Below are 27,674 nucleotides of genomic sequence, written 5' to 3'. Positions count from 1 at the left end.
GTTTTGGAATCTTACCGACTGACCTTTTCCTCCACTTCTCCTGTGTATCAGTCAGTGCAGTGTTTCAGGGTAGACATGATGGAAAGCCTCTTGCTTGGCCCTGGCCCTGGATTCAATGGTGCCATAAAACATGGCTTAAGCCTGGCGGAAAAAAAACTCAAAATGATTTATTGCTATTACAGTCCCATAAACTCTTGCCTCATCAGTCAGAAAGTGACAAAGTTGCCACCACAAGTTCACTAGGCTTTTTTTTTTTTTTTTTTTTTTTTGCTGATGCAGTAATGTATCGGGATACCGTGCTGAGTCATGCCAGTTTGAAAAGTGATGGCCAAATGCCCGATAACCTAATTCATCAGCATTTGTTCAGCTATACACAAGCCCATTGAATGCAAGCCAGAGTTCAGTGGTTCAAAATTGCTGCCCTCCTCAGAGGCTTACTCAGTTTGAAAATATTTAGCAGGCACTTTCATCAACTGCCACTTGTTATGTGACACTTTATAGGAGCTGGTCCTTCTTGAGGAACTTGTAGCTAAGTGCTGTTGCTCAAGGGTGCGCAGGTGATAATTGATTATTTGCTTTTTTATCTTGTCAAAGGAATACCTTGTAGATATCTTATAGATTGTTTTGCAGTTTGTGTACAACGTATGCATGCTTCAGGTAACCAAATTCATCTATTTAATTCAATTACATTTCATTTATTAATCAAACTTGAATAAATTCTGAGTTTCAGGGACAATTAATGGATTCTGAAATATCTTCCGATGGGCTGTTTTAACAGACAGGTGATTTTTCAAAGATTACCTATTTTAGAAATAAAATGGCAAATTTTAGCGAGCGATGTTTTGCAAGTTTGCTTCCCTTCACAAGATATAGATGACCATAAAAGATTGCATTTAGTTATTTTTACTGAATGATTTCCCATGTCCCTACTTGTGTGTAATCATTTATTGACAATGGTATAAATCATTATGGGGCAGTTAAAATTATATTTATATAAACTCTGCTGTTATTTTGGGATTTCCGCCTAGATTTTGCCTACCCAAATTTAAAAGCTTCCCAAATCCACATGCAAAGGTGTAAATGCAAAAATTTGCTATCATTTTAAAGAAAACCCTTTGAATTTTCTAAAAACACTATTGAAAGTGTTTAAAATAACTGTATATGTTGTCTTTGTTATGATAAACACCTAAAAAAAAGAGATGCTTTTTGTATTTTTTTATACTCAAGTTTGAAAGTGTACATTTTAGGTTCTGTGTGGTCTAGCTTGCTGTAATTAATTTTGGTGGTTCCTGCACATGTCTGTAAATATAGAAAAAAAGAAAAATGTCTCTACCATAATCTATGCTAAAGTCATTGTATTCCAACTGATGAAAGGTGCTATACAAGCCACAGGGACCGATCATTGTTTTCATATTTCACGATTCTTTTGTTTGATGAAACATAATTCACAATGTTTTACCACGTCAGACATATAAAAGGATTACTTATGCACATCACCTCAAAAATAGAGAAATGGCCCTGAAGCGCACAGCATAAGGTAAGAGATGACAGCTGTCTGTGCTATCTGGGGCTGCTTATTGATCATAAATGTATTGTTTTCACTTCTGCACCATGGAAACACCGCAAATTATTCGGCAACTGTTTGATATGTGAATATAATTCAGTAAAAAGAATGCAATAATTGTATGAGCACCGACAAGAGCTTTCATTTGAGCTATAACTTGTACATGTGTCATGAAAAATATGAAAATGACCCAATGTAAAATACCTAGCTCGGGTATCCAAAATACTGTGTGTTTAAGTGTAAATAACTTTTGTACAGTAGAATAAAATATAGATTCTACACTAAACAAAACCACTTAAGGGGGTGTGGTGCAATGCTAGCCCTTTAAATCTTAAAGCGAAAGACGATGACGTCGGAGGTTTGCGGAGTTTTAACTGGTTAAGACACAGAACTGGAACAATGGGAACATTTATACAATTTAAAGTCAACATTCAATAACATTTGTATCTCCTAATTTTAATTTACACAATGCAATGTACACCGATAAAAAGGATTTCTGCAAAATTGTTGCAAACAATTTAATCTATATTGGTTGAATTTAATCAAACAGATTGGTAACACTTTATTTTGACGGTCCATTTAAGTATTAGTTGACTTTCTGTATCCGTTGATATGCTTCTTTAACAGACATTTAACTGACTAAAATCTAAAATCTGTTTTGCATCTTTGGATAGAAACGTAGCTACTGAATATTTAACCCTGGAGTTTAACAAAGTGACTTTTATTTATATAATGTTAAAGTCAGAATTATAAGCCCTCCTTAATTATTAGCCCCCATGAATATATTTTTCCCCAATTTCTGTTTAACTGAAAGATTGTTTCAACACATTTCTAAATATAATAGTTTTAATAACTCATTTCTTTGATTTATCTTTGTCATGATGACAGTAAATAATATTTTACTAGATATTTTTCAAGATACTAGAATCCAGCTTAAAGTGATTTAAAGGCTTAACTAGGTTAATTAGGCTTATTAGGGTAATTAGGCAAGTCATTGTTCAACAATGTTTTTTTTTTATTGTAGACAATTGAGAAAAAAAAAGATTAATGGGGCTAATTATATTGACCTTAAATTATTTATTTTCTAGGAAATACTGTGGAAAAAGGCTCTGAAAAATTACTTTCTGGTTTGGTCATTTATTTACATTATCATAAAAAATAGTATAGTGAGCTTTGATATAAAAATATTGAGATTTTATGCTACGTTTGTAATTTTTTTGTGTCTGTGTGTATTCTCAGGTTTTGTGGTGACTGTCTACAGCCATGTCTGCAGGTGACGTCACCTCTTTGTCCCCTCTGTCGCATGCCTTTTGATCCAAAGAAAGTGGACAAATCCTCTAGCGTGGAAAAGCAGCTTTCTTCATATAAAGCACCATGCAGAGGGTGCAGCAAAAAGGTTAGTCCCAGTGCACAAACAAATATAGTCTGGGCTTAGTACCACAGGGCATATTCCTGTGAACAGTGCAGAGTGTGCCATTATATAAGACATTTACAGTAAAACTTGATTCAGGGACGCTAAAGCATGAGACACTATCACTCCCGCAGGAGCCTTTCAAAACCGATGTGGTGGTTTATTGGTAAATAAAAGTTAAAGTGAAGTAGACACAGGCCAGCAAATATAGTCACAGTAAGCTTAAGAGAGGCGATTAAAGCTTTTAATGTCTTCAATTGTAATTGATTTATTTTGTTCACTGTTGGTGTTACATTTACATTGACTTAATAATACTGTTGACGAAACTGCCTCATTTATAGATAAGGGCAAAGTTATTAACCATCCTGTAAAATTTTAATTCTTTTTCCAGAATTTCCCAGGTGGTGTTAACCAGAGCAAGGGAATTTCAAAAAAATTTCTAATTATATTTTTCTTCTGAAGAAAGACTTATTTCTTTTTAATTTTTCTGGAATAAAATTAGTTTTACTTTTTTTATATAATTACTATAAGGTCACTTTAAATCTGATTATATTTTTCAATTGGCTTCAAAACAAGCCACTTTTTAATTGTTGTTTCTTAATAGTTTCCCACAATTATACTGTAACAAGGCATTGGCTGTGGTGTAAACCAGGGCTATTCAATTAGTTTGTCATGGGGTGGCCAGTTCATGAAAAACATCCCAATTGAGGGGCCGGAGAGATATGACTTGCAATATAAGTGATGACAAAACAGCAATATAAGAGCCCATATGCAGTATTTTTGCTCCTTAAGACAACCACGTTGGCTTTTTTTACATTAAAACATTAATATATTTTATTTTGAAATTACATAATATCACTGCATTGTACAATGTGGCCTTTTTTACAAACATATTCAAATGTTGTATTTCAAAGCACAGTGTATTGCTCAGGTAGGCTATTTCTACATTCAAACACATTCATATGTTCTGAACTGCATAAAAGTTAGGAATGCTACGATTATAGTTTTTGATTGTACGACAGTCTGAAGAATAATCATGGTTTCACTGTTATCATGATTATTATGCATTTATTAAATTCAAAACATTACTAGTTTCTAAAATTACAGCGCAAATAATTAATAATAAAAAAAAACAATAGTCCATACCTATTTTTTTGGACTTAAAAAGGGTTTTAAAAGTTTTTGATTTAAGCATAAGTGATCATTTTTTACAATGAAAATAAATGACAGAACAATGAATAAATAAATAAAAATAAGAATAAATAAAAATACTACTTTTCTAATATTAATTTAAGCTATAAATTAGGTTAGTATTTAAGTGAACTGCTGTTATCATTTGCGCTAATGCATTCATTCATTCATTCGTTCATTCACTCATTTTCAGCTTAGTCCCTTTATTATTCCAGGGTTCCCACAGCGGAATGAACCGCCCACTTATTCAGCATATGTTTTACGCAGCGGATGCCCTTCCTGCTACAACCCATCTATGGGAAACATCCATACACACTCATTCATACTCACTAAACATACTCTAACAACAATTCACCTATACCACATGTCTTTGGACTGTGGGGGAAACCGGAGCACCCAGAAGAAACCCTCGTGAACGCGGAGAGAACATGCAAATTCCTCACAGAAACGCAAACTGACCCAGCAGAGGCTTTAACTAGTGACCTTTTTGCTGTGAGGCGACAGCACTACTTATTGCGCCACATGCATTCATGCAAACATAATCATTTTAATAATTTTTAATAATCCGTCGAACATATGTTTTGTTTACATTGCATTGAAAGCCACGCACAACTCTCAACATTACACCGTGAGATGTAGGGCTCTGTAGCGCTCCTGGAGGGCGCGAGTGCGTCAGTCTGCTTGTGAGCCATGCGCAAATTGCACCCAATATGCACACGTCTCCATTGGAAATAATGAACTTGCGTGCGGAAAAGGCGCAATATGTGAACGATCTGCTGCTATAGTACTCCAGTGTCCGTGCTTATTAGCCCATAGTTGGCATTACCTTGTTAAGTAGCAGTTGTTTAATTCCATGCAACAGAGATGCTGCATTGAGAAGCCTTTACGGTTAATTACCCATTATAAATGAAAGTGCGGTTAATAGTGAAATTGGCTAATCATTACATCCTTATTAACGATATCGGCATTCTACAAAAGGCCTTTTCCACAAACATATCTATGGCGAGGGAGCGTGGCCGAGAGCTGTGGGAACGGAGTGAGGCCACCGCGTAAGTGGATACACCTGCGGTGCGCACCTGCTTCGCATCCCAGGGAAGGAGCTCTGGACGATAAAATGAGGAATGATGGCAGAGGAAGCCGAGAGAGGACCGGGCCCTGACATATTTTACTTTTGCTTTCAGTCAGACGGCAGTCTCCGTGAGGAGCTGCCGTCCGTTTGTTTTGGTTTAGACGGCAGTCTCAGTGAGGAGCTGCCGTCCCTGTTATTAATAAATCATTTTAAACCTGCGTCGGTTCTCCGCCTCCTTTTTCCCGGCGGCCAAAGGGCCGTAAACTTCATTACAATATCCAAATGTTTTCAACTGCTCGCGTCACTCACTCGCTTAATGTCACTTGAGTCACTCTCTGTGCAGCCTTCAACTGCAGCTCACACTGTATTGAAATTGATGCATGTTATTTCATATCTATAGCGGCCCTTTTTCGTCTAAACTAAATTTATTTTTGGTGGTCACCCCTTTTTAAAGGGCTGTAACAAATAGCCTCAGGGGCTGGGTTCGGCCTGCGGGCCACCAATTGAATAGCCCTAGTGTAAACCATTAATAAAAAATTGTTTAATTATAATATAAATATATAATTATACATATACAGGGTTCAACATTTAGTATTTTTTCACTGGTCCCACCAAGTAGTTAATAGCTATTTCTTATGTGTCAAAAGCCAAACATTATATTTGGATGGATGAATAAACGAAAATGCGCACGTTAATTTTGACACCCACAAACCTTAGAAACTCCATAGTTTGTTTCAATTGAGGCGAGACCACCTATTCAGGCAGATCTAGGACCAATTGATTTGGCGCAGATCCGAGCGCTATTGCAGGATTCACATATGCCAAATGAACCGCACAAACTGGGAAAGGACATCTAGGTGTAATAGCACCCCAAGACTGTATTTGCATGCAATTGACCAACAATCGTAGCCAAATTAAACTTTAGTAACAAGGCTGGCCGATCGGACTAGTAATGATTCTGTCTTCTAACCCGAGCGTCTTACACACTGGCCCCGGGCCATCGGGCAGTCCTTATTGTCGAGGCCTGATAACAACTTTAAAAATATATATTTATATTAAATTATTAAGAAACAAAGCAAAGGTTTTGCAAACAAAACAAGGTGCAAAGGGTTTTTTTTTCCCACTATTTAAAGAGCTGCCTGGTTACCAGCATGACCAATTGTATAGCTAACAATGCGAGGATTTATACATTTTAAGGTCAACATGCAATAAGATTTGTACCTCCTAAAAGTTTTTTTTTTTTTTTTCAATAGGCTTTAAAACAAATCACTATTGTTTACTTAACTTGCATAGTTAGCCCAATTAACCTAGACAATAACCTAATTAAATCTGGAAACTAGTATCTTGCAAATAAAATTAGCATCATGGTAAATTTCAGAGGATGGCTAATAATTTTGTTTCAACTGTAAAATCATAAACAGCAAGGGTCAAATTTCCATTGTAAATGACTGAATCAATATGTTATCACAGTAAATGTTACTTACTTTGCCTTTACTTTTTTTGTCTTTTTTTTTTTTATCACAGGTCACCCTTGTAAAAATGCGGTCACACATTTCATCTTGCACAAAGGTTCAAGAACAGATGGCCAACTGCCCAAAGTTCATGCCTGTGGTGCCCACCTCACAACCCATTCCAAGGTAAACATCATGAGGTTTCCAGTCGAGTGTCTATATAACATAATTGTTGCTTACAGTTGAAGTATGTTTGATAATTACATCTAATGATCTAATTGTGAAGTGTGTGTAAAATTACATATTTCATGCTTTGTTTTTTCTCCACAAATAAACAGGTAGCACATCATAATAATAATGTAGATTAACTTGCACGCATATCCACATTAATAATCTGTGACAAATTAAAATGTAGATTAGAGTGCTCGCATATCTACACCATTATTACTTTAGTAAATTAGCTCAAGGTTATTCTTCCTGCGCCTTTCCCGCCGTTATAATGTTGCGAGTTATGATTCAGATTTCAAGGCTTGTGTACCTTCTGGAACATTATATAGCGGAATAGCTTAGCGGGAGGAAGGTTCATTTGAACGGGGCTTCAAATGAATCGACTCTTTTGATCCGAACAACCGAATCGTTCAGCGATGCTATCAACAAAGTTGAGCAGGGTAGCAAGATCAAAGTTTAAGACATTAGATTCATTAATATACACAGGCACCTTTCTTTATACAAAATTAAACTTTATTGACTAATCTAACAGAAACTAACACCTAACACAAACACATTCATACAAGCATAGGGAAGAGTAACGTGAGGTAAGAGGTTGAGAAGGTGTGATGATGGGAAAACCTCTGAGTTTGTAAGCACAAACCAAGCAAACCAAACGTAATCAAATTCAATATAACCCTTCTATTGTCTCTTTAGGGTTGATTTAGTTCACAACAGTTTAGACGTTGGGAGAAAGGTGATACTTGCGGTCTGTTCGTGATGTCCGAGCTCCCGTTGTTGAGCACGTGGTTGGTTGGCTGATCCTTTGTTCTCCTAAGGGTTGTAGTGTTTGAAGTGGAGCCGCAAAAGTTTCTGAACAGTGAAATGTCCGAGCGCGGTGCGATTAACCCTTTCCGTCTGGGTTTCCACCTGCTTTCTTGAAGGTTTCAATACTTAGGTTTGTGAGGAAGTGGTAGAGAGTTTTCAAGACAGTTTCAAAAACAGAGGCCCTTGGAGCCGGGAGAGAGAGGGAGGAGCTCCCAGGCAGCGAGTTTCAGAGCAGAGAGTAGTTTTTGAAGAGAGCGAGAGAGGAAGTTTAGCTTGGTCTGCAACTTTTATAGGGCGGGTTTGGATCCACCCTCCATGGAAAGTTGACCAATTGGAAGCTAATTTCCTTGAATAGTAATTTACAGCTCTTTGTCTGAGGCAGAAGAATTTGCATAAGCAAATTTTATGCAAATCGGGACAGAAATGTTAAAGTCTCTTAAAACGTTAATATTTTGCACTCATATTAAAATAAAATGTCAACGATCAATTTGTACAACGAGTAAGCTTTTCAAAAAGTCCAAACTTGAACAGTATAAGAGGATGTTTAGCTTAGGTACTAGGGATGGGAAGATTAACCGATATGTATCGATACGCGGTCATGCGCGTGCACGATACGAGTGCATCGGTTGAGCAGCAGAGGATGAATGAAATTTTGAAAGCAAATCGAGATGCATCGGTTTTTGCGAGATGCATCGATTTTTCCGAGATACAGCTTATATTTTTAATATAGAATGTATTTTTTATTTATTAACAAGTGTTGTCAACCTGGTTTTGGCGCATAATTTGTATCGACCTACATAAAGTAAGCCTTAGCAACGGATTTGCGGATGTGCACACACTACAACTCAGTGTATAAGGTGTGCGGATGAAGCTAGTGGAGCGCCCTCAGAAAGCGCGAGAAGCAAAACAAACATTTTATTCCCCACTGAGTTTTAAATCTAAAGTATGGCAAGCAACATTATGGATTTAGGATGGACGACATGACAGGACAGATGCAATTTGCAAAATGTGCCGCGCATCTGTAAAATACGCGGGCAGTACGACTAATCTGAAATCTCGCTTGAAGCGGCACCACGGTGTTGTTGTGAAAGCATCTTCCAGTGTTTCTGCATCCCCGGCTTCCTGCACTGCTTCAACCAGCTCCAAAAGTGGTGAGAAAAGCATTGCAAGTTTTTTTTTCCATGCGCAACAGTTCTGCTCGCTCTACGCCAATAACGAATGTTATTGCATTGTTCATCTGCAAAGATATTCAGCCTAGTGTCACGGAAAATGAAGGTTTTAAACACCTCCTCCTGTTAATTTTTATTTAATTATAATAATAATAATATTAATAATAATAATGATAAAAATAATGGGTGTCACGGTGGCACAGTGGGTAGTTTGACCACCTCACAGCAAGAAGATTGCTGGTTTGTTATATTTTTATTAGCCTGTTGTTTACAGTGACAGTGATGTTTCAAAGCAGCATAACACTGCTAGTTCACCACCTTAAGTTTTGAATAATCAGTGGCAAAATATATCTTTGTAAAACTTGTTTTCATAGTTGAAAAGTTAAATCACAATTCTTGTTGTGCAATGCTAAATTTATTTATGTTGAAAGAGTGCAAATATATACATATTTTTTAAATATATATTGCACTTAGACATTCTGTTTATCTTGAAAATACTTAAATAATATGTGCTATATGTTCTAAAATGGCCCTCTACTATAAACTGACACTCTGGCTCTGAGAGAAGAGCCAGTTTGTAAAAAAAAGTCTTGGTTTTGCTTGGTTTATAAATAATCAAACTCATTCAATGGCACAGCATCCTCTTTCACATCATCTCATAAACTTGATCTAATTAGTTAGTGCTGAAATATCGCATCGTATCGTGATATGGGTGTGAATCGTATCGTGTTGCATCGCAATATGTCACAAATGTATCGCTAATATATCGGATCGTATTCTTTGTATCGAGATGCGTATCGGATCGGCATTATAGCTTAGATGCCCAACCCTATTAGGTACAGTTAAACATTATATGCAGGGGTATAAAAACCCAAAAATATTAATACAAGAGAAAGGGAAACTTTGCAAAACATATGATTAAACATAAAGAGAGTAAAGTTTATATGAAAACAGTGTTAAACAAGCAGTTTAAATAGTCCTTTGTAAGTCATTCCTGTGTTTAATGCCGCATGGCACATTTCTTTGGGTCGTAAATACCTTGGAATCAGGTTTCGAGTCTTCTCTGGGCAAAGTTGGCTGGTGGTGGAATAAAATGCAAAATATTTATGTGTCTGGTCGGCCATATTCGTTACATGTGTTTCACAAAACACATACATATACACTCACCAGCCACTTATTATTAGGTACACCTATCCAACTGCTCGTTAATCCAAATTTCTAATCAGCCAATCACATGGCAGAAACTCAAAGAAGTTCGGCATGTAGACATGGTCAAGACGATCTGCTGCAGTTTAAACAGAGCATCAGAATAGGGAGGAAAGGGGATTTAAGTGACTTTGAACATGGCATGGTTGTTGGTGCCAGACAAGCTAGTCTGAGTATTTCAGAAACTGATCTACTGGGATTTTTTTAGTGTTTACAGAAAATGGTCTGAAAAGAAGAAAATTTCCAGCGAGCAGTAGTTCTGTGGGTGTAAATGCCTTTTTGATGTCAGAGGATAATGGCAACACTTGTTTCAGCTGATAGAAAGGCAACAGTAACTCAAATAACCACTCGTTACAACCAAGGTATGCAGAGGAGCATCTCTGAACACACAACACGTCCAACCTTAATGCAGATGGGCTACAGCAACAGAAGACCACACAGGGTGCCACTCCTGTCAGCTAAGAACAGAAAATGGAGGCTACAATTTGCACAGGCTCACCAACATTTGACAATAGAAGATTGGAAAAACTTTGTGTGGTCTGATGAGCCTCCATTTCTGCTGAGACATTTATATGGTAGGGTCAGAATTTGGCATCAACAACATAAAAGCATGGATCCATCCAGCCTTATATCAAAGGTTCAGGTTGGTGGTGGTGGTGTGATAGTGTGGGGGATATTTTCTTGGCACACTTTTGGCCCATTAGTGCCAATTGAGCATCGTGTCAACGCCACAGCCTACCTGAGTATTGTTGCGTACCATTTTCATCCCTTTATGACCACAGTGTTCCCATCTTCAGATGAGTACTTCGAGCAGGATAACACGCCATGTCGTTAAGCTTGAATCATCTCAGACTGGTTTCTTGAATATGACAATGAGTTCACTGAATTCAAATGGTCTCCACAGTCAACAGAACTCAATCCAAAAGAGCACATTTGGGATGTGGTGGAAAAGGAGATTGGCATCATGGATGTGCAGCTGGCAAATCTGCAGCAACTGCGTGATGCTATCAAGTCAATATGGACCAAAATCCCTGAGGAATATTTCCAGAACCTTGTTGAATCTATGCCACAAATAATTAAGGCAGTTCTGAAGGCAAAAGGGGGTCCAACCCTGTATTAGTAAGGTCCTAATAAAGTGGCATGTGAGTGTAGATGTACAAGAAAATGTATTGCTGCTAAAGTTTCTGTCTCTTAACAAAGTTCTGAAATGTCAGACACTGTAACCTATGGTTAACATATGGTTTTCAGAATGTATACACAAAAAGAACAAGTTTGATTGGTGTTCTTTTACTTTGTTTAGTTATGTAAGAAAAGTGCTTATAGGTTAATAATGAGATGATAGAATCGTAAAGTTAGTTTGATGATTATTGCTAAGGATTATGGCCATGGACATTTACCTAATGGATTGAAATTTATAATTAATGTTGGGTGGAGAAGAGGTACGATTAAATAACCATATGATTTTTTCTTCTATTTCTCAAACAAGTATATGTTAAATATGAATTTGTATTATATTATGTTATTTTGCTTTGTTTAGGAATATAATTGTAGTTATTTTATTTTTTTAATTATACGTTTGAAATAAAGTCTAAAGTGTAACCCCATTTTGGCTTAAAACATTTTGACATGATGTTAAAAAATCATATATTAATAACACAATAATTAATCAAATCCCATTTTCATAAACATATAGAGAGATATCAGTTTATCTTTGGCTCAGGTACATTTCCCATTCAAGCATTGCTGTTTTTATTCTATTTACATTACAAAGCATCTACTATGTAAATGCATTCCAAAGTGATAACAATAAGTAGCATACCCCATAACGACAATGTGTAAAAAGGTTTTTTGAAATTTTGACAAATTTATTAAAAATAAAAACCTGAAAAATCACATGCAAATAAGTATTCACAGCGTTTGCTCAATACTTTGTTGATGCACCTTTGGCAGCAATTACAGTCTTTTTGAATATGATGCCACAAGCTTGGCACACTTGTCTTTTGGAATTTTTGCCCATTCCTCTTTGTAGTACCTCTCAAGTTCTATCAGGTTAGATAAGAAGCAACAGTGTACAGCCATTTTCAGATCTTTCCAGAGATGTTCAATAGGATTTAGGTCTAGGCTCTGGCTGGGCCGCTTAAGGACATTCACTGAGTTGTTGTGAAGCCACTGTGTGCTTAAGGTCATTGTCCTGCTGGAAGATGAATCGTTGACCCAGTCTGAGGTCAAGAGCACTGTGAAGCAGGTTTTCATTCAGGATGTATCTGTACATTGCTGCATTCATCTTTTCCTTGATCCTGACTAGTCTTCCAGTTCCTGCTGCTGAAAAAATCCTCACAGCATGATGCTGCCACCACCATGCTTCGATGTAGGCATAGTATTTGCCTGGTGATAAGTGGTGCCTGGTTTCCTCTAATCGTAACGCCTGGCATTCACTCCAAAGAGTTCAATTTTAGTCTCATCAGACCAGAGAATTTTGTTTCTTATGGTCTGAAAGTCCTCAGATGTCTTTTGGCAAATTCCAAGAGGGGAGTGACTTCCGTCTGGCCACTCTACCATACAGGCCTGATTGGTGGATTGCTGCACAGATGGTTGTCCTTCTGTAAGGTTCTCTTCTCTCCACAGAAGAACGCTGGAGCTTAGACAGAGTGACCATCGGGTTATTGATCACCTCCCTGACTAAGGCCCTTGAACTCCAATTAAGCTACTGACACATCTCAAGAATGATCAGTAAAAACAGAATGTACCTGAACTCAACTTAGAGCTTCACGGCAAAGGCTGTGAATACTTATGTACATGGGATTTTTCAGGTTTTTGTATTTATATAAATTTGCAACAATTTCAAAAACTATTTTTTCACATTGTCATTATGGCGTATTGTATGTAGAATTTTGAGAAAATGGATGAATTTAATCTATTTTAGAATAAGGCTGTATTATAAAAAAAACAACATTTTGAAAAAAATGAAGCGCAGCGACGAAGTGGCGCAGTAGGTAGTGCTGTCGCCTCACAAGCAAGAAGGTCGCTGGGTTGCTGGTTCGAACCTCGGCTCGGCTCAGTTGGTGTTTCTGTGTGGAGTTTGCATGTTCTCCCTGCATTTGCGAGGGTTTCCTCCGGGTGCTTCGGTTTCCCCCACAGTCCAAAGACATGTGGTACAGGTGAATTGTGTAGGCTAAATTGTCCGTAGTGTATGAGTGTGTGTATGGATAAGTGTGTGAATGTTTCCCAGAGATGGGTTGCGGCCGAAAGGTCATCCGCTGTGTGAAAACGTGCTGGATAAGTTAGCGGCTCATTCAGCTGTGGCGAGCCCAGATTAATAAAGGGACTAAGCCGACAAGAAAATGAATGAATGAATGAATGAAAATAAAGCGCTATAAATATTTTCCCGAGGCATTGTACAAAGCAACTACTAAATGTAAATGTATTTCAAAGTTATTAAAATGAAAGCAGTATTCTGTTCAATACTGCTATTACACAATCAAGCACACGTTTGGATATTAAAGGCAAAGACAAGGGTGTTGTAAAATTAAAAGTTAATTATTATACGTAAGGGTTTAATGACTCTTAGCTCATGAGACGATATATAATAATAGTTTTTTGAGAATGAGACAAACATATTCTTTCATGAATAAAACATTAATGCAAAACTATGAATGAAAAATGGTCTTTTTGACTAAAAGTAACACAGTGGAAAACAATTTATTTTGTTATTTTGAATCTTTTATTTAATCATCTTATAAGGAAAGTCACTTCAGTTCAGACTATAGATTTTTATAACCTGCAAAATACAGAAAAGCATAAAAATACTCTAAAATGTTTTTGTCTTGCTTCACTCCTTTCTGATTCCACACAAGTTTTTTCTGTGTGAATTATGATCCAAAACACCTGAGTGAAACTGTATTTGTTCTACTAACTGATCTCCTTTCCAAAAATTGAACATAGAGATGAACAGATAATACAGATGAACAAAAACTTTTTTGTTTTGTTTTTTCCTTCTCAAACTTAAAACAGCATCTGACCAATTTTTTTTAAGCATAAGGAGTTTGATCTGTGTATTATTCCATTACGCTACATTATTGACATCTGCAATCTGTTGCTCTCTGTGTACGTAGCACTGTTAGCGCATTAATTTAGACAATAGACTGTAGACAGAGTAACGTTAACTTTCGGTTATAAAGGTTAAAACGATGCTTGTGTATTTGTGTCGAATTGTAGGCACTTATGGGAGTTATATGGTACGTTTAAATTACTGTCTTTTGCAGACAGCAAGATATATGCTATAGACTAGTTAACCTTAGCATAGGTTTCTTTCACTTATTACTCGAAACTCCTCACATGTATTTGGACACCCAAATAGAAAAGAGTGAGGCTGCTGCTGAGCCATTTCTTTGTCCTCCACCAGCCAAAAAAAAAAAAACTTGCTTAAGTTCTTTGTGGAAGCATTTTACAGTCAGTGGTGCTGCAGATAAAACAAAGTGATACTGTATGTAATGTGTGCAAAAGTGAAATCAGAAGAGGCAGAGATATTAAACATCTGTCAACATCTTCTAAGCATAATCATTCATTAATTTTCTTTTTGGCTTAGTCCCTTTATTAACCTGGGGTTGCCACAGTGAAATGAACCACCAATTTATCCAGCAAATGTTTTACGCAGTGGATGCCCTTCCAGATGCTACCCAGCACTGGGAAACATCCATACACTCTCATTCACATACATACACTACGGACAATTTAGCTTACCCAATTCACCTATATTGCATGTGTTTGGACTATGGGAGAAACCGGAGCACCCAGAGGAAATCTACGCCAACGCAGGGAGAACATGCAAACTCCACACAGAAATGCCAACTGACCCAGCTGAGGCTCGAACCAGTGACCTTCTTGCTGTGGGACAACAGTGCTACCCACTGTGTCACCGCTCCACCTTCTATGTAATGCTTATTCATGTGCACTTAAAGCATTCTCTCCTGGTACTGTCTGCCAACCCCCCACAAGCATCAATCCCGTCATCAGCACAGCCATGTTCTGCTAAATATTTCACAAGTACCAAACCATCAACACAGCCACGTTCTGCCCCTGCAAGTCAGTTTCAAACATAAAAAAAGGGTCAATGACGTGACGCTCATTTTTTTGTGTCCATGTCTTTTAAATAAAATCAAGTAGGTTACAGTTTCAAAATAAGCAAATTACTTGCATACAATCTCTATTTTGAGGCCCAAGTCAAATTTTTTGGGTTTAATCCATTTTAAGATAATTTTTAGGGGATTATTGCTAGAATGTCAATGTGGTGTAACAAAAAATATTGGTACCAAATAGTTTACCTTGTTAAAAAAATGTGAAAGCCTTAATAAAGCATTGTATCGGCTAGTTTGGCATAATTTTACATTAGACATATTTAATAGTAAATAAAGGTAAATATAGCACAATTGTTTTAAATATTATAATTAATTTGGGGAATTTTGTCTGTCACCTCAAATTTCTGAAATGTTAAGATGGTGTAACCACCATTTATTGAGCCATTTTGGTAATGTTGTGCACAAGACAGTTAGACAGGAAATTGGATCACAGAGAATAACTCTTGATAAGACTAGTTGCTGCATGCAAAGGTTAGTATTTCTTTTTAAAATGTGAGATACTTTGACCTTTTTAAGGTATGGTCAGCTATTCTTAGATATGCATGTCAAATGGTAAGACCCCAGAAATTAACTGATAATTGTTCAATATTATAAAAATAAATATTATATTTAAAAGTTACATTTGAAATAGTCCCACCAAGCCCATGTGCTTACATGTTAAATGGTTATACCATTTGACTCATATTGCAGGAGTCTTTCTGTTGGGGGTCAATTTAGTCAAATACCATTAGTTCATGATGCTGATCAAAAATGCGACATAAATTAAACTATTATTTGGAGCTATTTGTGTTCATAGTGTAGATTATCTATTTATTTTTGTTTGAGAAAGTGGTGCGCAATCCACAACCTTAATATTAAAGCTCTGTAAACCTAGGATAAAGTTATTTTACTGCACAACATGAATGTTTTTTATGTTAATCCATGTTTATATTCACACAATATAATGTACACACTCTCTCATTCACACACACACACTCATACACTACAGTCAATTTAGTTTGTCTAATTCACCTATACCGCAAGTCTTTGGACTGTGGGGTAAACTGGAGCTCCCAGAGGAAACCCATGTCAACTCCAAACAGTAAGCCATCCTGGTCCATCTGGGACTCAAACCAGCAACCTTCTTGCTGTGAGACAACTGTGCTAACCACATTAGCCACTGTATCACCCTCCTTTGAAATGTTGTATGTATTTTTTTTCTTCTTGAGAAAGTCTTATTTCTTTTAGTTTGGATAGAATAAAAGCAGTTTTTAAAATGTTTAAACAGTTTTTAAGGTCAATATTGTTAGCCTTCTTAAATACAGAACAAACCACAGTTACTCAATGACTTGGCCAATAAATCTTACTTGCCTAATTAACCCAATTAAATTTTTAAATGTCACTTTAGGCTGAAAACTAATGTCTTACAAATTATAGTCAAATATTATGTGCTGTCATCATGGCAAAGAAATCAGTTGTTAGAATTTAGTCATTTAAACTATTTTGTTTAGAAATGTGTTGACAATAATAAACTTCTTTCTGTTAAAAAGCCCTTGGGAATTTCTTTTTTAAATAAAAGAAATAATTAACATGGGAAATTAAACAAGGTTGACGAGCCTCTATTGACTGAGCGCACAGCTTTAAGTTTTGGAGGTTTTCATACTTGATGCGCTCGCTGTTGTACTATTATTATTAACAACTGGAGGTGACTCGGAGGAATTTTAATGATGAAAAGTTGATAAGAAGAAGTCAGAAGTTGCTATACAAATGAATTTATTTACAGTTGAAATCAGTTTTTTTACAGCATGCGTGATAATATTTTTTCTTCTGGAGAAAGTCTTATTTGTTTTATTTCGGCTAGAATAAAAGCAGTTTTTAAAAGCCATTTTAAGGTAAAAATTATTAGCCCTGTTAAGCTTTTTTCCTCCCGATACAAACCATCGTTATACAATAACTTATCTAATTACCCTAATCTGCCTAGTTACCCTAATTACCCTAGTGAAGCCTTTAAATGTCACTTTAGGCTGTATAGAAGTGTCTTGAAGAATATCTAGTCTATTATTATGTGCTATCATCATGGCAAAGAGAAAATAAATCAGTTATTAGAAAAGAGTTATTAAAACTATTATGTGTTGAAAAAATGTGTTGAAAATGTGTTGAAAAAATCTTCTCTATGTTAAACCGAAATTGGGGGAAAAATTACAGGGGAGCTAATAGCTCAGGGGGACTAATAATAATTCTGCATAGTTCTGACAACTGTGTAAAATAAATAGGTTGTGGATAAGTTGTGGATACACTCATGAAAATGTTTTCTATGCTTTGTTGTCAGTCAGTCGTGTATGCTTGCAAAAATTGGCCTTTAATCCCAGCACCAAGGCAACAACGAGAAAGCAGCAGTTCTTACGTACTAGTGTTTTACGTATGGTGTTTGGCAAATTGTTTCTAAATAGCTTAGAAGTAAAATAGTGGATTTTTTCCCCTAATATCATCTACTTATTTTTATTTTACTTAAGCCAACTGAAAAGAAACAGTGATGGAAAAGGTGTTAAATACTAAACATGTTTCTTTAGTTTGTTAATATTCTATTGATGAGGGCCACACATTTAATGTAAAGGATGTTATTACTTGGTTTACAAGTTCAGCAACTTGGTTTCATTGTTCTAAACACATTTGTCAATGACAATCCCACCCCCCTCAGATATTGTTCCTCAACTGTCATTACAATATGAGACATGGGTACACCGTTCATGCGCCATGATGATTTCTTGTTGCCAGACATTTTGGTTAGCATTTAAAAAAAATTAAAATCACTTCAGCTGAAATTGTTGACTATCATTCTTAATTTGAATTGATTTTAATTGGCAATTTCAAAATCTTTGGCTGTAGAAGCAACACTGCCAAGTGGTGTATGGTTTGTGTCAATTGGTGTAACCAGTATTTTACATAAAAATATAATTATTTACATGGAAATAATGTGAAACTAAAATTAAAACACCTAGTTAAATGTAATAAAATAGTTTTTAACATTTTTTACATAATTTGTCAAAGATTATTTTGAAATCAAAAGTGTTTTTAGCATGTGTCCGGCTAAGTATTGCAAAAACTCATTAAAATGTACATTTAGAGATAATAAGAATAAAATAAATGTTATTGTGGTATTTTAAAATGAAGTATTTATTTCGGTGTGTACACTTGCATATCATCTAGGAGGAGTAAATTATTTAATATTTCACAATTTTTGGCAGTTACACCATTTGACATTTTCAGGTACATTCAGTCTTACTGTTTGTAAAAAATTGTGTAAATGTTATTTTTAATTACATAAAATCAACATGAATACAATCTGTACATTTTAAAATATCTGACGGATGCTTTTAAATCAACTTTATAAAAGATTTTTAAATTTCCCATCTTGCCACACCTGTTTTGTCACTGACCCAAAATTAATCTCCTATTCAGGGGTTTATTTAGTTTTTTTTTAGTTTTTAACTCATTTTTTAACATTGCAAAGAAGTTCTTTCAGAAGAAGAACAGTTCTTTGAAGTATTATTTGTTTTTATTCTGTCTATTCAGTGTCCTTTAAAAAGAACAGTGGTGGTGGGGTTCGTAATGTTTGCAATGGTATTTTATTAGTTGTTGGTTTAACCATGGATGAGGTAATGGCTGTTATGTTATTTTCTTTTCAGTGACATTTCATGTTACATGTTCAAAAACATCAACCAATATTGCATATCCATAATTATTATAATGAATATAATTAAAAAATTATATCCCCCCCCCCCCCAAACAAATACAAATACAAAGAACATTCAAAAATCAACTCAGATTAAGGCAAATAATTAGATTAGTGATGTCCATGTAAACGTAGTCACTGATGAACCATCACTGATCCACTCTGATGCTTTAATCTAGGCATGCAACAGTCTGGGTGGTACATCTCTTTGGGGCTTCTCCATACCATAACTCTCCCAGATGTAGGAAAGACAGTGGACTCATCAGAGAACAATACATGTTTCACATTGTCCACAGCCCAAGAATTTTACTGAAATTAAAGTTGATGTTTGTTTTAGTTTCATTGTCCAACCCCTGTAAAAAGCCAAGAGTACATTTCTTGTTTAAGTTTTTTGTCAGTTTTTACTAAATTAGACAAAATGCTTGAGAACACAATCCCATGAAAGCATCGAATGGAGTCTAATGTTGTACAGATGATCTGATGACAGTGTGCAAATTAAAAAAACAAAGCAGATAATTTCCATACTCAGATAATTTCCTTAACACAATCTACCAAGTGCATCACAGTTTAAAATTTCATGGCTTACTTATCAAGGTTCACACAGCATAAATAAACTTAAATTTATAAAATGTAATACTTTTTTTTTTTTTTGGTATGGGTCTCGACAGTACATTTTTGTTTCCAGAACTGTTTTAGCATTGATGCAGGATGTTAGTGAATTTGGCCCTTAATGTAAAATGCATGTGAGAAAGAATGTTTGAATGCCACAGACATTTATATTGTAGAGTGGGTGGAATTTTCACACAGTCTCTTATGTAAGGTCGACATTTAAGGAGCATTGTGTTTCTATAATATTTTTTGTGCTGGTGTTCTTCATAAAATATTTTTGTCACTTCCCGAAACTGCAGGTGGAAGGAGAAAGTGAATATTTAGTAAAACTAATTCCATGTCTATATATATGTTCAATGTTCTATCCATTTTTAAAAAAAACACATAATGAAGTGTTTCTTATAATACTGTTTTTCCCTCATAAAATCATTACTTTTATACTTTATTTTTTCAGTTTCTTTGGCTTAGTCCCTATATCCATCAGGGGTCACCACAGCGAAATGAACCGCCAACTTATCCAGCGTATTTTTACACAGCAGATGCCCTTCCAGCTGCAACCCAGTACTGTGAAACAACCAACACACTTATTCACACCCATACACTACGGCCAATTTTTTTAAATTGAATTCGCCTATAGCGCATGTCTTTGTACTGTGGGGGAAACTAGAGCACCTGCATGAAACCCACGCAAACATGGGGAGAACATGCAAACTCCACACAGAAATATCAGCTGACCCAGTGGGGACGCGAAGCAGCAACCTTCCTGCTGTGAGGCGACAATGCTACTGAACCAAGTTGTTAGCGTAATAGCTAAGTGAATCCCGACTTGCGGAATTTTCACAGTCCTACCCGTCCTGTCTGTCCCCCACTTCGCTTCATGTCAAACTAATGTCCTGTCATTTAAGGCAAAAATGCCGTACATAAACTTTTTTTTTTTTAAATCAGTCAAGTTTAGTGAAGGAAAAATCATGGTTTGGGGTAACATTCTGTAAGGGGGTGTGCAAGAGATCTGCAGAGTGGATGGTAACATCAACAGCCTGAGGTATCAAGACATTTGTGCTGCTCATAACATTATAAACCAGAGGAGAGGGCAAATTCTTCAGCAGGATAGCGCTCCTTCTCATACTTCAGCTTCCGCATCAAAGTTCCTGAAAGTATAGAAAGTCAAGGTGTTTCAGGATTGGCCAGCCCAGTCACTAGACATGAACATTATTAAGCATGTCTGGGGTAAAATGGAGGACGCATTGAAAATGAATCCAAAGAATCTTGATGAACTCTGGGAGTCCTGCAAGAACGCTTTCTTTATCATTCTATATAACTTTATTAATAAGTTATTTGGGTCATCGCAAAGATGTATGGATGCAGGCAGGTGTCCAAGCTCATGGTAGTCATGCACAATAATCATTCTTTTTCCACTGCACCATGATTTTATACTCTATATTGTACATTATTTCTGTAAGTGACAAGACTTTCGACTTGTTTGTTCAAGTCAGACCTTACTGTACTTTTAAAATTAAAAATCAGGGCATGGTCATATTTTATTTTGGTAAAATAAGCGTAATCTGGAGGCCTTTGCTTTTTATATAAACCACTTTTGATACCAAATGATCACCTAGAAGTAAAGTTATTGTTTGATGTTTCTAAAACTTGGATAGGTGATAAGACTTTTGCCAGGTAGTGTATGGGGGAATAGTTGGCCTTTTATTCAGCTGTTGCGACCCCTGATAAATAAGGGGCTAAGCTGAAGGAAAATGAATGAATTTGCATGCAAAATGTCTGTGCAAACTTGTTGCACTGCGCTTTGGTTTCGGAAGCTGTTTCCATTTTCAATCACTACATTAAAGAACAACCAATCCCACAAGTCTCTGAGACAAAAGCTGCCTTATGACTCATGCTTCTGTGAAGCGCTCAGTGCTCCATGGGACAACAGTCAGACTGCAGTGAAGAACTTTAAAATATGGATCCAGGACGCGTTTCATTCTTTACAGATATTCTTTAGACCCACACACTAGCCGTTGTAAGTGTACTTAGATCTAGAGTTGTTAGACTGATGGCTGACAGATGAAGACAGACATTGAAAGTTTTGCAGACAGGAATTCAATGAAAGTCCAATTGGAAAGACTCCAGGTTGAGTTATGTGTGTGTGTCTTTCGGGGTTTACTCTTCCTTTGAAGCACAGGAAGAGCGAGAGAAGGATAAGAATTAATTAGCTCTTCAAAGCAGAGCATGTTGATGTATTCCCACTGTGTCTCTCTCCGCCAAAGTCTTGCATCATGGCTATTTATCGTAGCCTTAGTGGAAACATCACACAAATTTTGTAGAACCATGTCACCAATGCAGACCTTTTTGCCACCCTGCAAACATTACATTAGTAAATGCAGAGAGGTATTGTGGCTGTGACACTCTTGACACAATACTGAGTCAGTGGTTCACAATGAGTAAGTTTACATGGACACCAATAATCAGATTTTAATATGATCAATATTCCGATTAAGAGTCTATCCACGCCAACACGGGGAGAACATGCAAACTCTACACTGAAAGGCCAACTGATCCAGCCAAGGCTTAAACCAGCGACTTTCTTGCTGTGAGGTGACAACACTACCTAATGCGCCACCGCATCGCCAAGTTTTAAGTTTAATGTTATGATCTAATTATTCCATCTTTTAAATTAAGTGTAGCTTACACCAGTGCTTTTGTCTTTTAAGGGTGTTTTTAATTGTACATTAAATTGTTTGCCATTTGTGGACCATAAATTTAATATGTGAGATTAATTAAAATCTCCACCTATAATAAGCAGACAGAAAGCTGCTTGATGTATTTACATGCATAGCAAAATCTGTATAATCTTAGGGGGAAAAAATCTGCTTGTGAATCATCTGCCTTTTATAAATATATACACTCACCAGCCCCTTTATAAGGTACACTTACTAGTACTGGGTTGGACCCAATGACTGTAAAAAATATGGATGACGCGACAGCCCCTTTTCCCATTGAACGCCTTGAGGGCAAAACGCCTGCTTGACGGGCACAAACTGTCGCAAAAGACTGCTGAAATTGAAGCCTTGACATGCGCAGAAGGACTGTCTGATGGAGCCAGAGGAGGAGCCGCGAAAATGAGCGGAGTCGAGCTTCCAACCAAACGCTTTATGTAAAATCAACCACGCCCCCCGAACTTCTCACTCGACTGCCGGTGTCTGCACTATAACAAACGCTCACTGATGTAAATAGAAGCACTTACATTAAAAAAACACAATAATATACGGTTTAAAAACGGTGTGATGTAAGCTGTTAAACTTTAATAAAAGCAATACATGGTGGACTGCAGAAATAAACGATCTTTTATACACTCTAGCCTGAATATGAGCACAAATAATTTATTCTCTTATTGTTATATTTGTTGTTGGTATTTGTTATCTTCATATGGGTAGAAATAACACTTGTAAAATATGAACAATAACATATAAACAACACATACATTTTTAGAAAGGTTTTTATTTTTAATTAGCCATCAACAGAACCCAAAATATAGCCTACACACCATAACGATTTACCATGCGGGAACAATCGTGCGTTTAGAAGATAAATACAGCAAGATTACTAAATATCAACAGGATATTTACACATCCCAACCCTGCAATTTGTCAATTTGTGCAAAAAAACTTTGCACTATTAACACAATGTCCATCTGCTGCAACATCACTAGTATATTGTTTATTCATTTTCGCTTGAATTGTTCATTTATTTAATTTTTTTGCCTCCGTTTTCATTTGGTTTATTCGATGCCTTCATTATATCTGGCAACGAGGAATTTACATTCATTTTAATGTTAGCTGGAGTGTTCAAATAAAACGCCAACAGTAAATGATGTAAATAAATAATATCTAACATTTACAGCTCTATTAGGTTATATTCGATTTCAAGAACCTTATAATGATTTATAACAGCAAATTCAGTAGATTACTTAATAACATGCCAAAACTTAAAATGCAGAGACGTCCTGTAAAGCAAGTTCAAATAACCTTACAGGAGATCAACGTGGAGATTATTATTTAGACACAAAGAGAATTACTGCTAACGATCTCCTGTATTTTCCCCGTACTTAAATGGGTTTATTTTATTGTGCAATTTCTTAATTCTTGTGCACTACAAAATGTATTCAATTGTATTATTATTTAATACTTGTGCAATCGATACAGGTTTATTGTTATTTATTTTGTCCTTTATTTAAATAATTGCTATGTATGCTGTTTGCATCTTTATTCAAAGGTTAAACTCAGTGATACACTTTGTGTTCACATAGTAGCATGCGTTTGTTGTCATATCAACAAAAATGGTTGTAATAACGTTAACAAATGTGAGGGTTTTATATAATGAAGATTCAATCGCGCCAGCTCCGGGCAGCAGCGCACATAACCTACTCGCGGCGTCGCGGGCTGATTACGGCTCGCATGCGGCAGCGCCTGCTCGCTCGGCCACCGCATCTGGCTCAATTGACTCTGGCTGGAATCGGGCTGTGAGTCCAGGCATCCGGAGTAGGTCCAGCAGAGGTAGTCAGTCTGAGGGGTAAGTCTCCGGCAGGCAAGAACTGGCCCCAGTGTATTTTGCTATCTGGGTGGCTAGACGTGTATTAGCAATCTAATAAAGCCCGAAAAAAGCTCTGACCATAGCGAATAAACAGTGTTCCACCAGATCATGTATGTCAGAAACTGTAGTTTACTGCTGAACTCATTTTGTCATAGTAAAATATCACAGAAATCGAGTAATAACACTTCAGTCTTCTGCCGAAGCTCAGACGCCCTGCTTTGAGAAACTGTCAATCACAGCTGTCAATCACGATGACACGCCCAGCATTAAATTACTGCTAAAAACAAACTGTTTACAAAAATGAGGATCTGCACCTATTTCAGCACAATAACCAGTGCCTTAATCGACCAGAACCATCTTTCGGGACATTTTATTGCAAGTGTAATTAATTTTTTTATTTGGGCTCAAGTCTCCTTCATTAACACGGAGGAGGCGGGCTTTATGACTTGTACTGCAGCCAGCCCCCAGGGGGCGATCTAACGGCCGAGACCTTCACTCAAACGCAGGCTTGCGGCACACTTGGTTGGACCCCCTTTTGCCTCCAGAACTGCTTTAATCCTTTGTGACAGATTCAACAAGATACTGGAAATATTCCTCAGAGATATTGGTCCATATTGACATGATAGCATCACGCAGTTGCTGCAGATTTGTCAGCTGCACATCCATGATGCTAATCTCCTGTTCAGCTACATCCCAAAAGTGCTCTGTTGGATTGACTTCTGGAGACTGCTGAGGCCATTTAACTGCAGTAAAATCATTGTCATGTTCAAAAAACTAGTCTCGGATGATTCGCGTGTTATCCTGCTGGAAGTAGCCATCAGAAGATGGTCATAAAGGGATGGACAAGGGCAGCAATAATACTCGGGTAGGCTGTGGCGTTGACATAATGCTCAATTGGTACTAAGGGGCCAAAAGTGTGCCAAGAAAATATCTCCCACACCATTACACCACCACCAGCAGCCTAAACTATTGATACAAGGCAGGATGGATCCATACTTTCATGTTGTTGACACCAAATTCTGACCCCACCATCTAATTGTCACAGCAGAAATGGAGACTCATCAGACCAGGCAACGTTTTTCCAATCTTATATTGTCAAATTTTGGTAAGCCTGTGCAAATTGTAGCCTCAGATTCCTGTTCTTAGCTGACAGGAGTGGCACCCTGTGTGGTCCTCTGTTGCTGTAGCCCATCTGCATCAAGGCTGGACGTGTTGTGTGTTCAGAGATGCTCTTCTGCATACCTTGGTTGCAACGAGTGGTTATTTGAGTTACTGTTGCCTTTCTATCAGCTGAAACCAGTGTTACCATTCTCTGACGTCTGACATCAATAAGGCATTTGCACCCACAGAACTGCTGTCCACTGGATATTTTTCTCTTTTTCTGACCATTCTCTGTAAACACTAAAATAGTTGAGCATTAAAATCCCAGTTGATCAGCAGTTTCTGAAATTCTCAGACCAGCCCGCCTGGCACCAACAACCATGCCTCATTCAAAGTCATTTAAATCCCCTTTCCTCCCTTTTCTGATGCTCTGTTTGAACTGCAGCAGATCGTCTTGACCATGTCTACATGCTTAAATTAATTGAGTTGCTACCATGTGATTGGCTGATTAGAAATTTGCGTTAACAAGCAGTTGGACAGGTGTACCTAAAAAGTGGCCAGTGAGTGTATACACGATATGCTTATGCAGTTTGAACATAACATTCTGTAGTGCACTTTGTTATTGTTGCAGGTCATATAACGATGTCAGTCATCCCAATGTCAATAAGGAATCTTCTCATTAGTGATATTCAGTCTAAGCCAGCTGTCTTTGCATGTAAAAATTGTATGTATTTTTGGACACATGTATTGTACTAATTTAATTTCTTGATATAAATTAAAATAAAGTTAGATATATGTCAATACAAAGTTTAAAACCCCCTGGAAACCATTGTCACTGTTGTGAACACCACAAAATACAAAGAATATAAAAAGCTTCATGAGTCAGCTGTTTACAACCAACCAAGGTACCTGTATGAGCAAAAAAAAAAAAAACACTCTGTGAAATACTAGAATCAACATTAATTCATTGACAAATTCCAAGTAAATATACACGCCAAGTCAGGAAAAGATTTTACAATTTATCTAGTTTTAAGAATTGATTGTGTTTGCAGCATTTTGGATTTTTTATGTTTCCTTTAAGAGTTGGCCAGGTGGAGGTGGAGATTTCAGTGAATGGGCATTTGATGCATACACACTGCCTGATTAAGTAGCAAGATTGTTGTTACTGTCAAAATGACTGTGTTAGAGACATTAAGATCCTATATGCTTGTCTGCTCAAGACTCATTTATTAATCCTGCTATGTCTCAGTCTGTTGAAGTCTTTTTCATGCTGTTTGCTGATGGCTCTTTGCAAGTCAAATATAAAAAGGCTCTTACTGAGCAAGCAAGTGTTGTTGCCAGACCATCAGGGTGTTCAAGCTGCATTTAAATGCAGGATTAAAAATACAGTTAAGGTCAAAGTTTTTAGCCCTCCTGTATTACTATTTCTGTTTAACGGAGAATAATTTTTCAACACACTTCTAAATGTAATAGTTTGAATAACTCATTTCTAATTGTTTAGATAATCTAGTAATCTAGTTGATTACTTTTTATCTTTGCCATGATGACAGTACAAAATTCACAGGAGAGCTAATAGTTTTGACTTCAATTGTGTATTTGGCTCCTGCATCATGATTGATCGCTTAAGGTGCCATAAAATAAAAATCTGGATATACATAAGCGTTAGGGATGTAATGATTCATCATGAGTCGGTTGAAAATTGATTTAAAAATATATGACGATTCAAACCGGTAGAAATGTTGAACAAATCTTGATATTATTTTAAACAGAGGCGGAGCTATGTTTATAGGTGTAAACTCGCTTTACCTGCACATCAGCGGTGAGCAAGAGGTGGAAGTGGAGAAGTGCACTAGATAAAACACAATTTGTGTGCAAATACTGCAAAAAGACGATTACTTACACTAAAAGAATAACGAATATGGTGCTCATAAACTGTCAGCAGTGAAAAAGACTACTGTCACAGACTAGAAAAAAAACTTTTAACAAGCCAAACCAAGGAAGTGGATAATCTGCAGCTCCGCTTGCTCTGATGATCACACGGTGCATCAGTGTTTTCATAGTGAAAGTGTGAAGATGTTTTTCATAATGAAAGAGAAAGTTGTTCTGTTACAGAAGCAGCTGTTTGATTATGTTACCCTCTCCTTTTCAAATTATTTTATGCATATTTAAATAATTTGCTTATTATAATTAAATATTTATAAATGTTGAAGATTATCTCTTTTTAAGTGTGTCACACTGATACTTAAAGTAATGAATTATACAGGTAATATTAATTATTCACCTTCATAATCATGATCAACTCCTGTCTCTACCTTACTACAGTAAATAATTAGTCATTTTATTATCAGTTTTTTATTTTATTTTATTTTTTATCTCAGTTACCTGTCGTTTGGAGCAGGGGGCCTATTGACCACCTCTGTACACATTGCTCTGT

At 36.6% G+C, this 27,674-nt stretch overlaps 1 protein-coding gene and 1 long non-coding RNA gene across 14 annotated transcripts in view; both read left to right on the top strand.

Moving 5' to 3' along the window:
- rnf166 (ring finger protein 166) overlaps nt 1-27,674 on the top strand; it is a 74,062-nt gene that overhangs the window by 27,271 nt on the left and 19,117 nt on the right. For 7 of the 13 annotated variants that reach the window (XR_015496297.1, XR_015496302.1, XR_015496301.1 and 4 more), the window contains exons 2-3: nt 2,804-2,960; nt 6,760-6,872. Coding sequence is in view for 1 of the 13 variants with exons in the window: in XM_087261979.1 (XP_087118105.1) it covers nt 2,804-2,960; nt 6,760-6,872 (270 nt within the window). In the remaining 12 variants the exon portion in view is untranslated. Of the gene's footprint in view, nt 1-2,803; nt 2,961-6,759; nt 8,275-9,726; nt 10,485-25,685; nt 27,207-27,674 lie in introns of those variants that run through there. The other 6 variants (XR_015496308.1, XR_015496307.1, XR_015496304.1 and 3 more) reach the window with 6 other exon arrangements.
- On the top strand, nt 19,470-26,159 carry LOC147843201 (uncharacterized). Its single transcript, XR_015496335.1, has 3 exons — nt 19,470-22,703; nt 23,386-23,554; nt 24,151-26,159. It is a non-coding gene; the product is annotated as an uncharacterized LOC147843201 (long non-coding RNA).

The sequence above is a fragment of the Danio rerio genome, chromosome 7 (assembly GCF_052040795.2).
Source record: "Danio rerio strain M-AB ecotype USA chromosome 7, GRCz13ab, whole genome shotgun sequence".
Lineage (NCBI taxonomy): Eukaryota > Metazoa > Chordata > Actinopteri > Cypriniformes > Danionidae > Danio > Danio rerio.
This window is presented reverse-complemented; position numbering and strand designations above follow the sequence as displayed.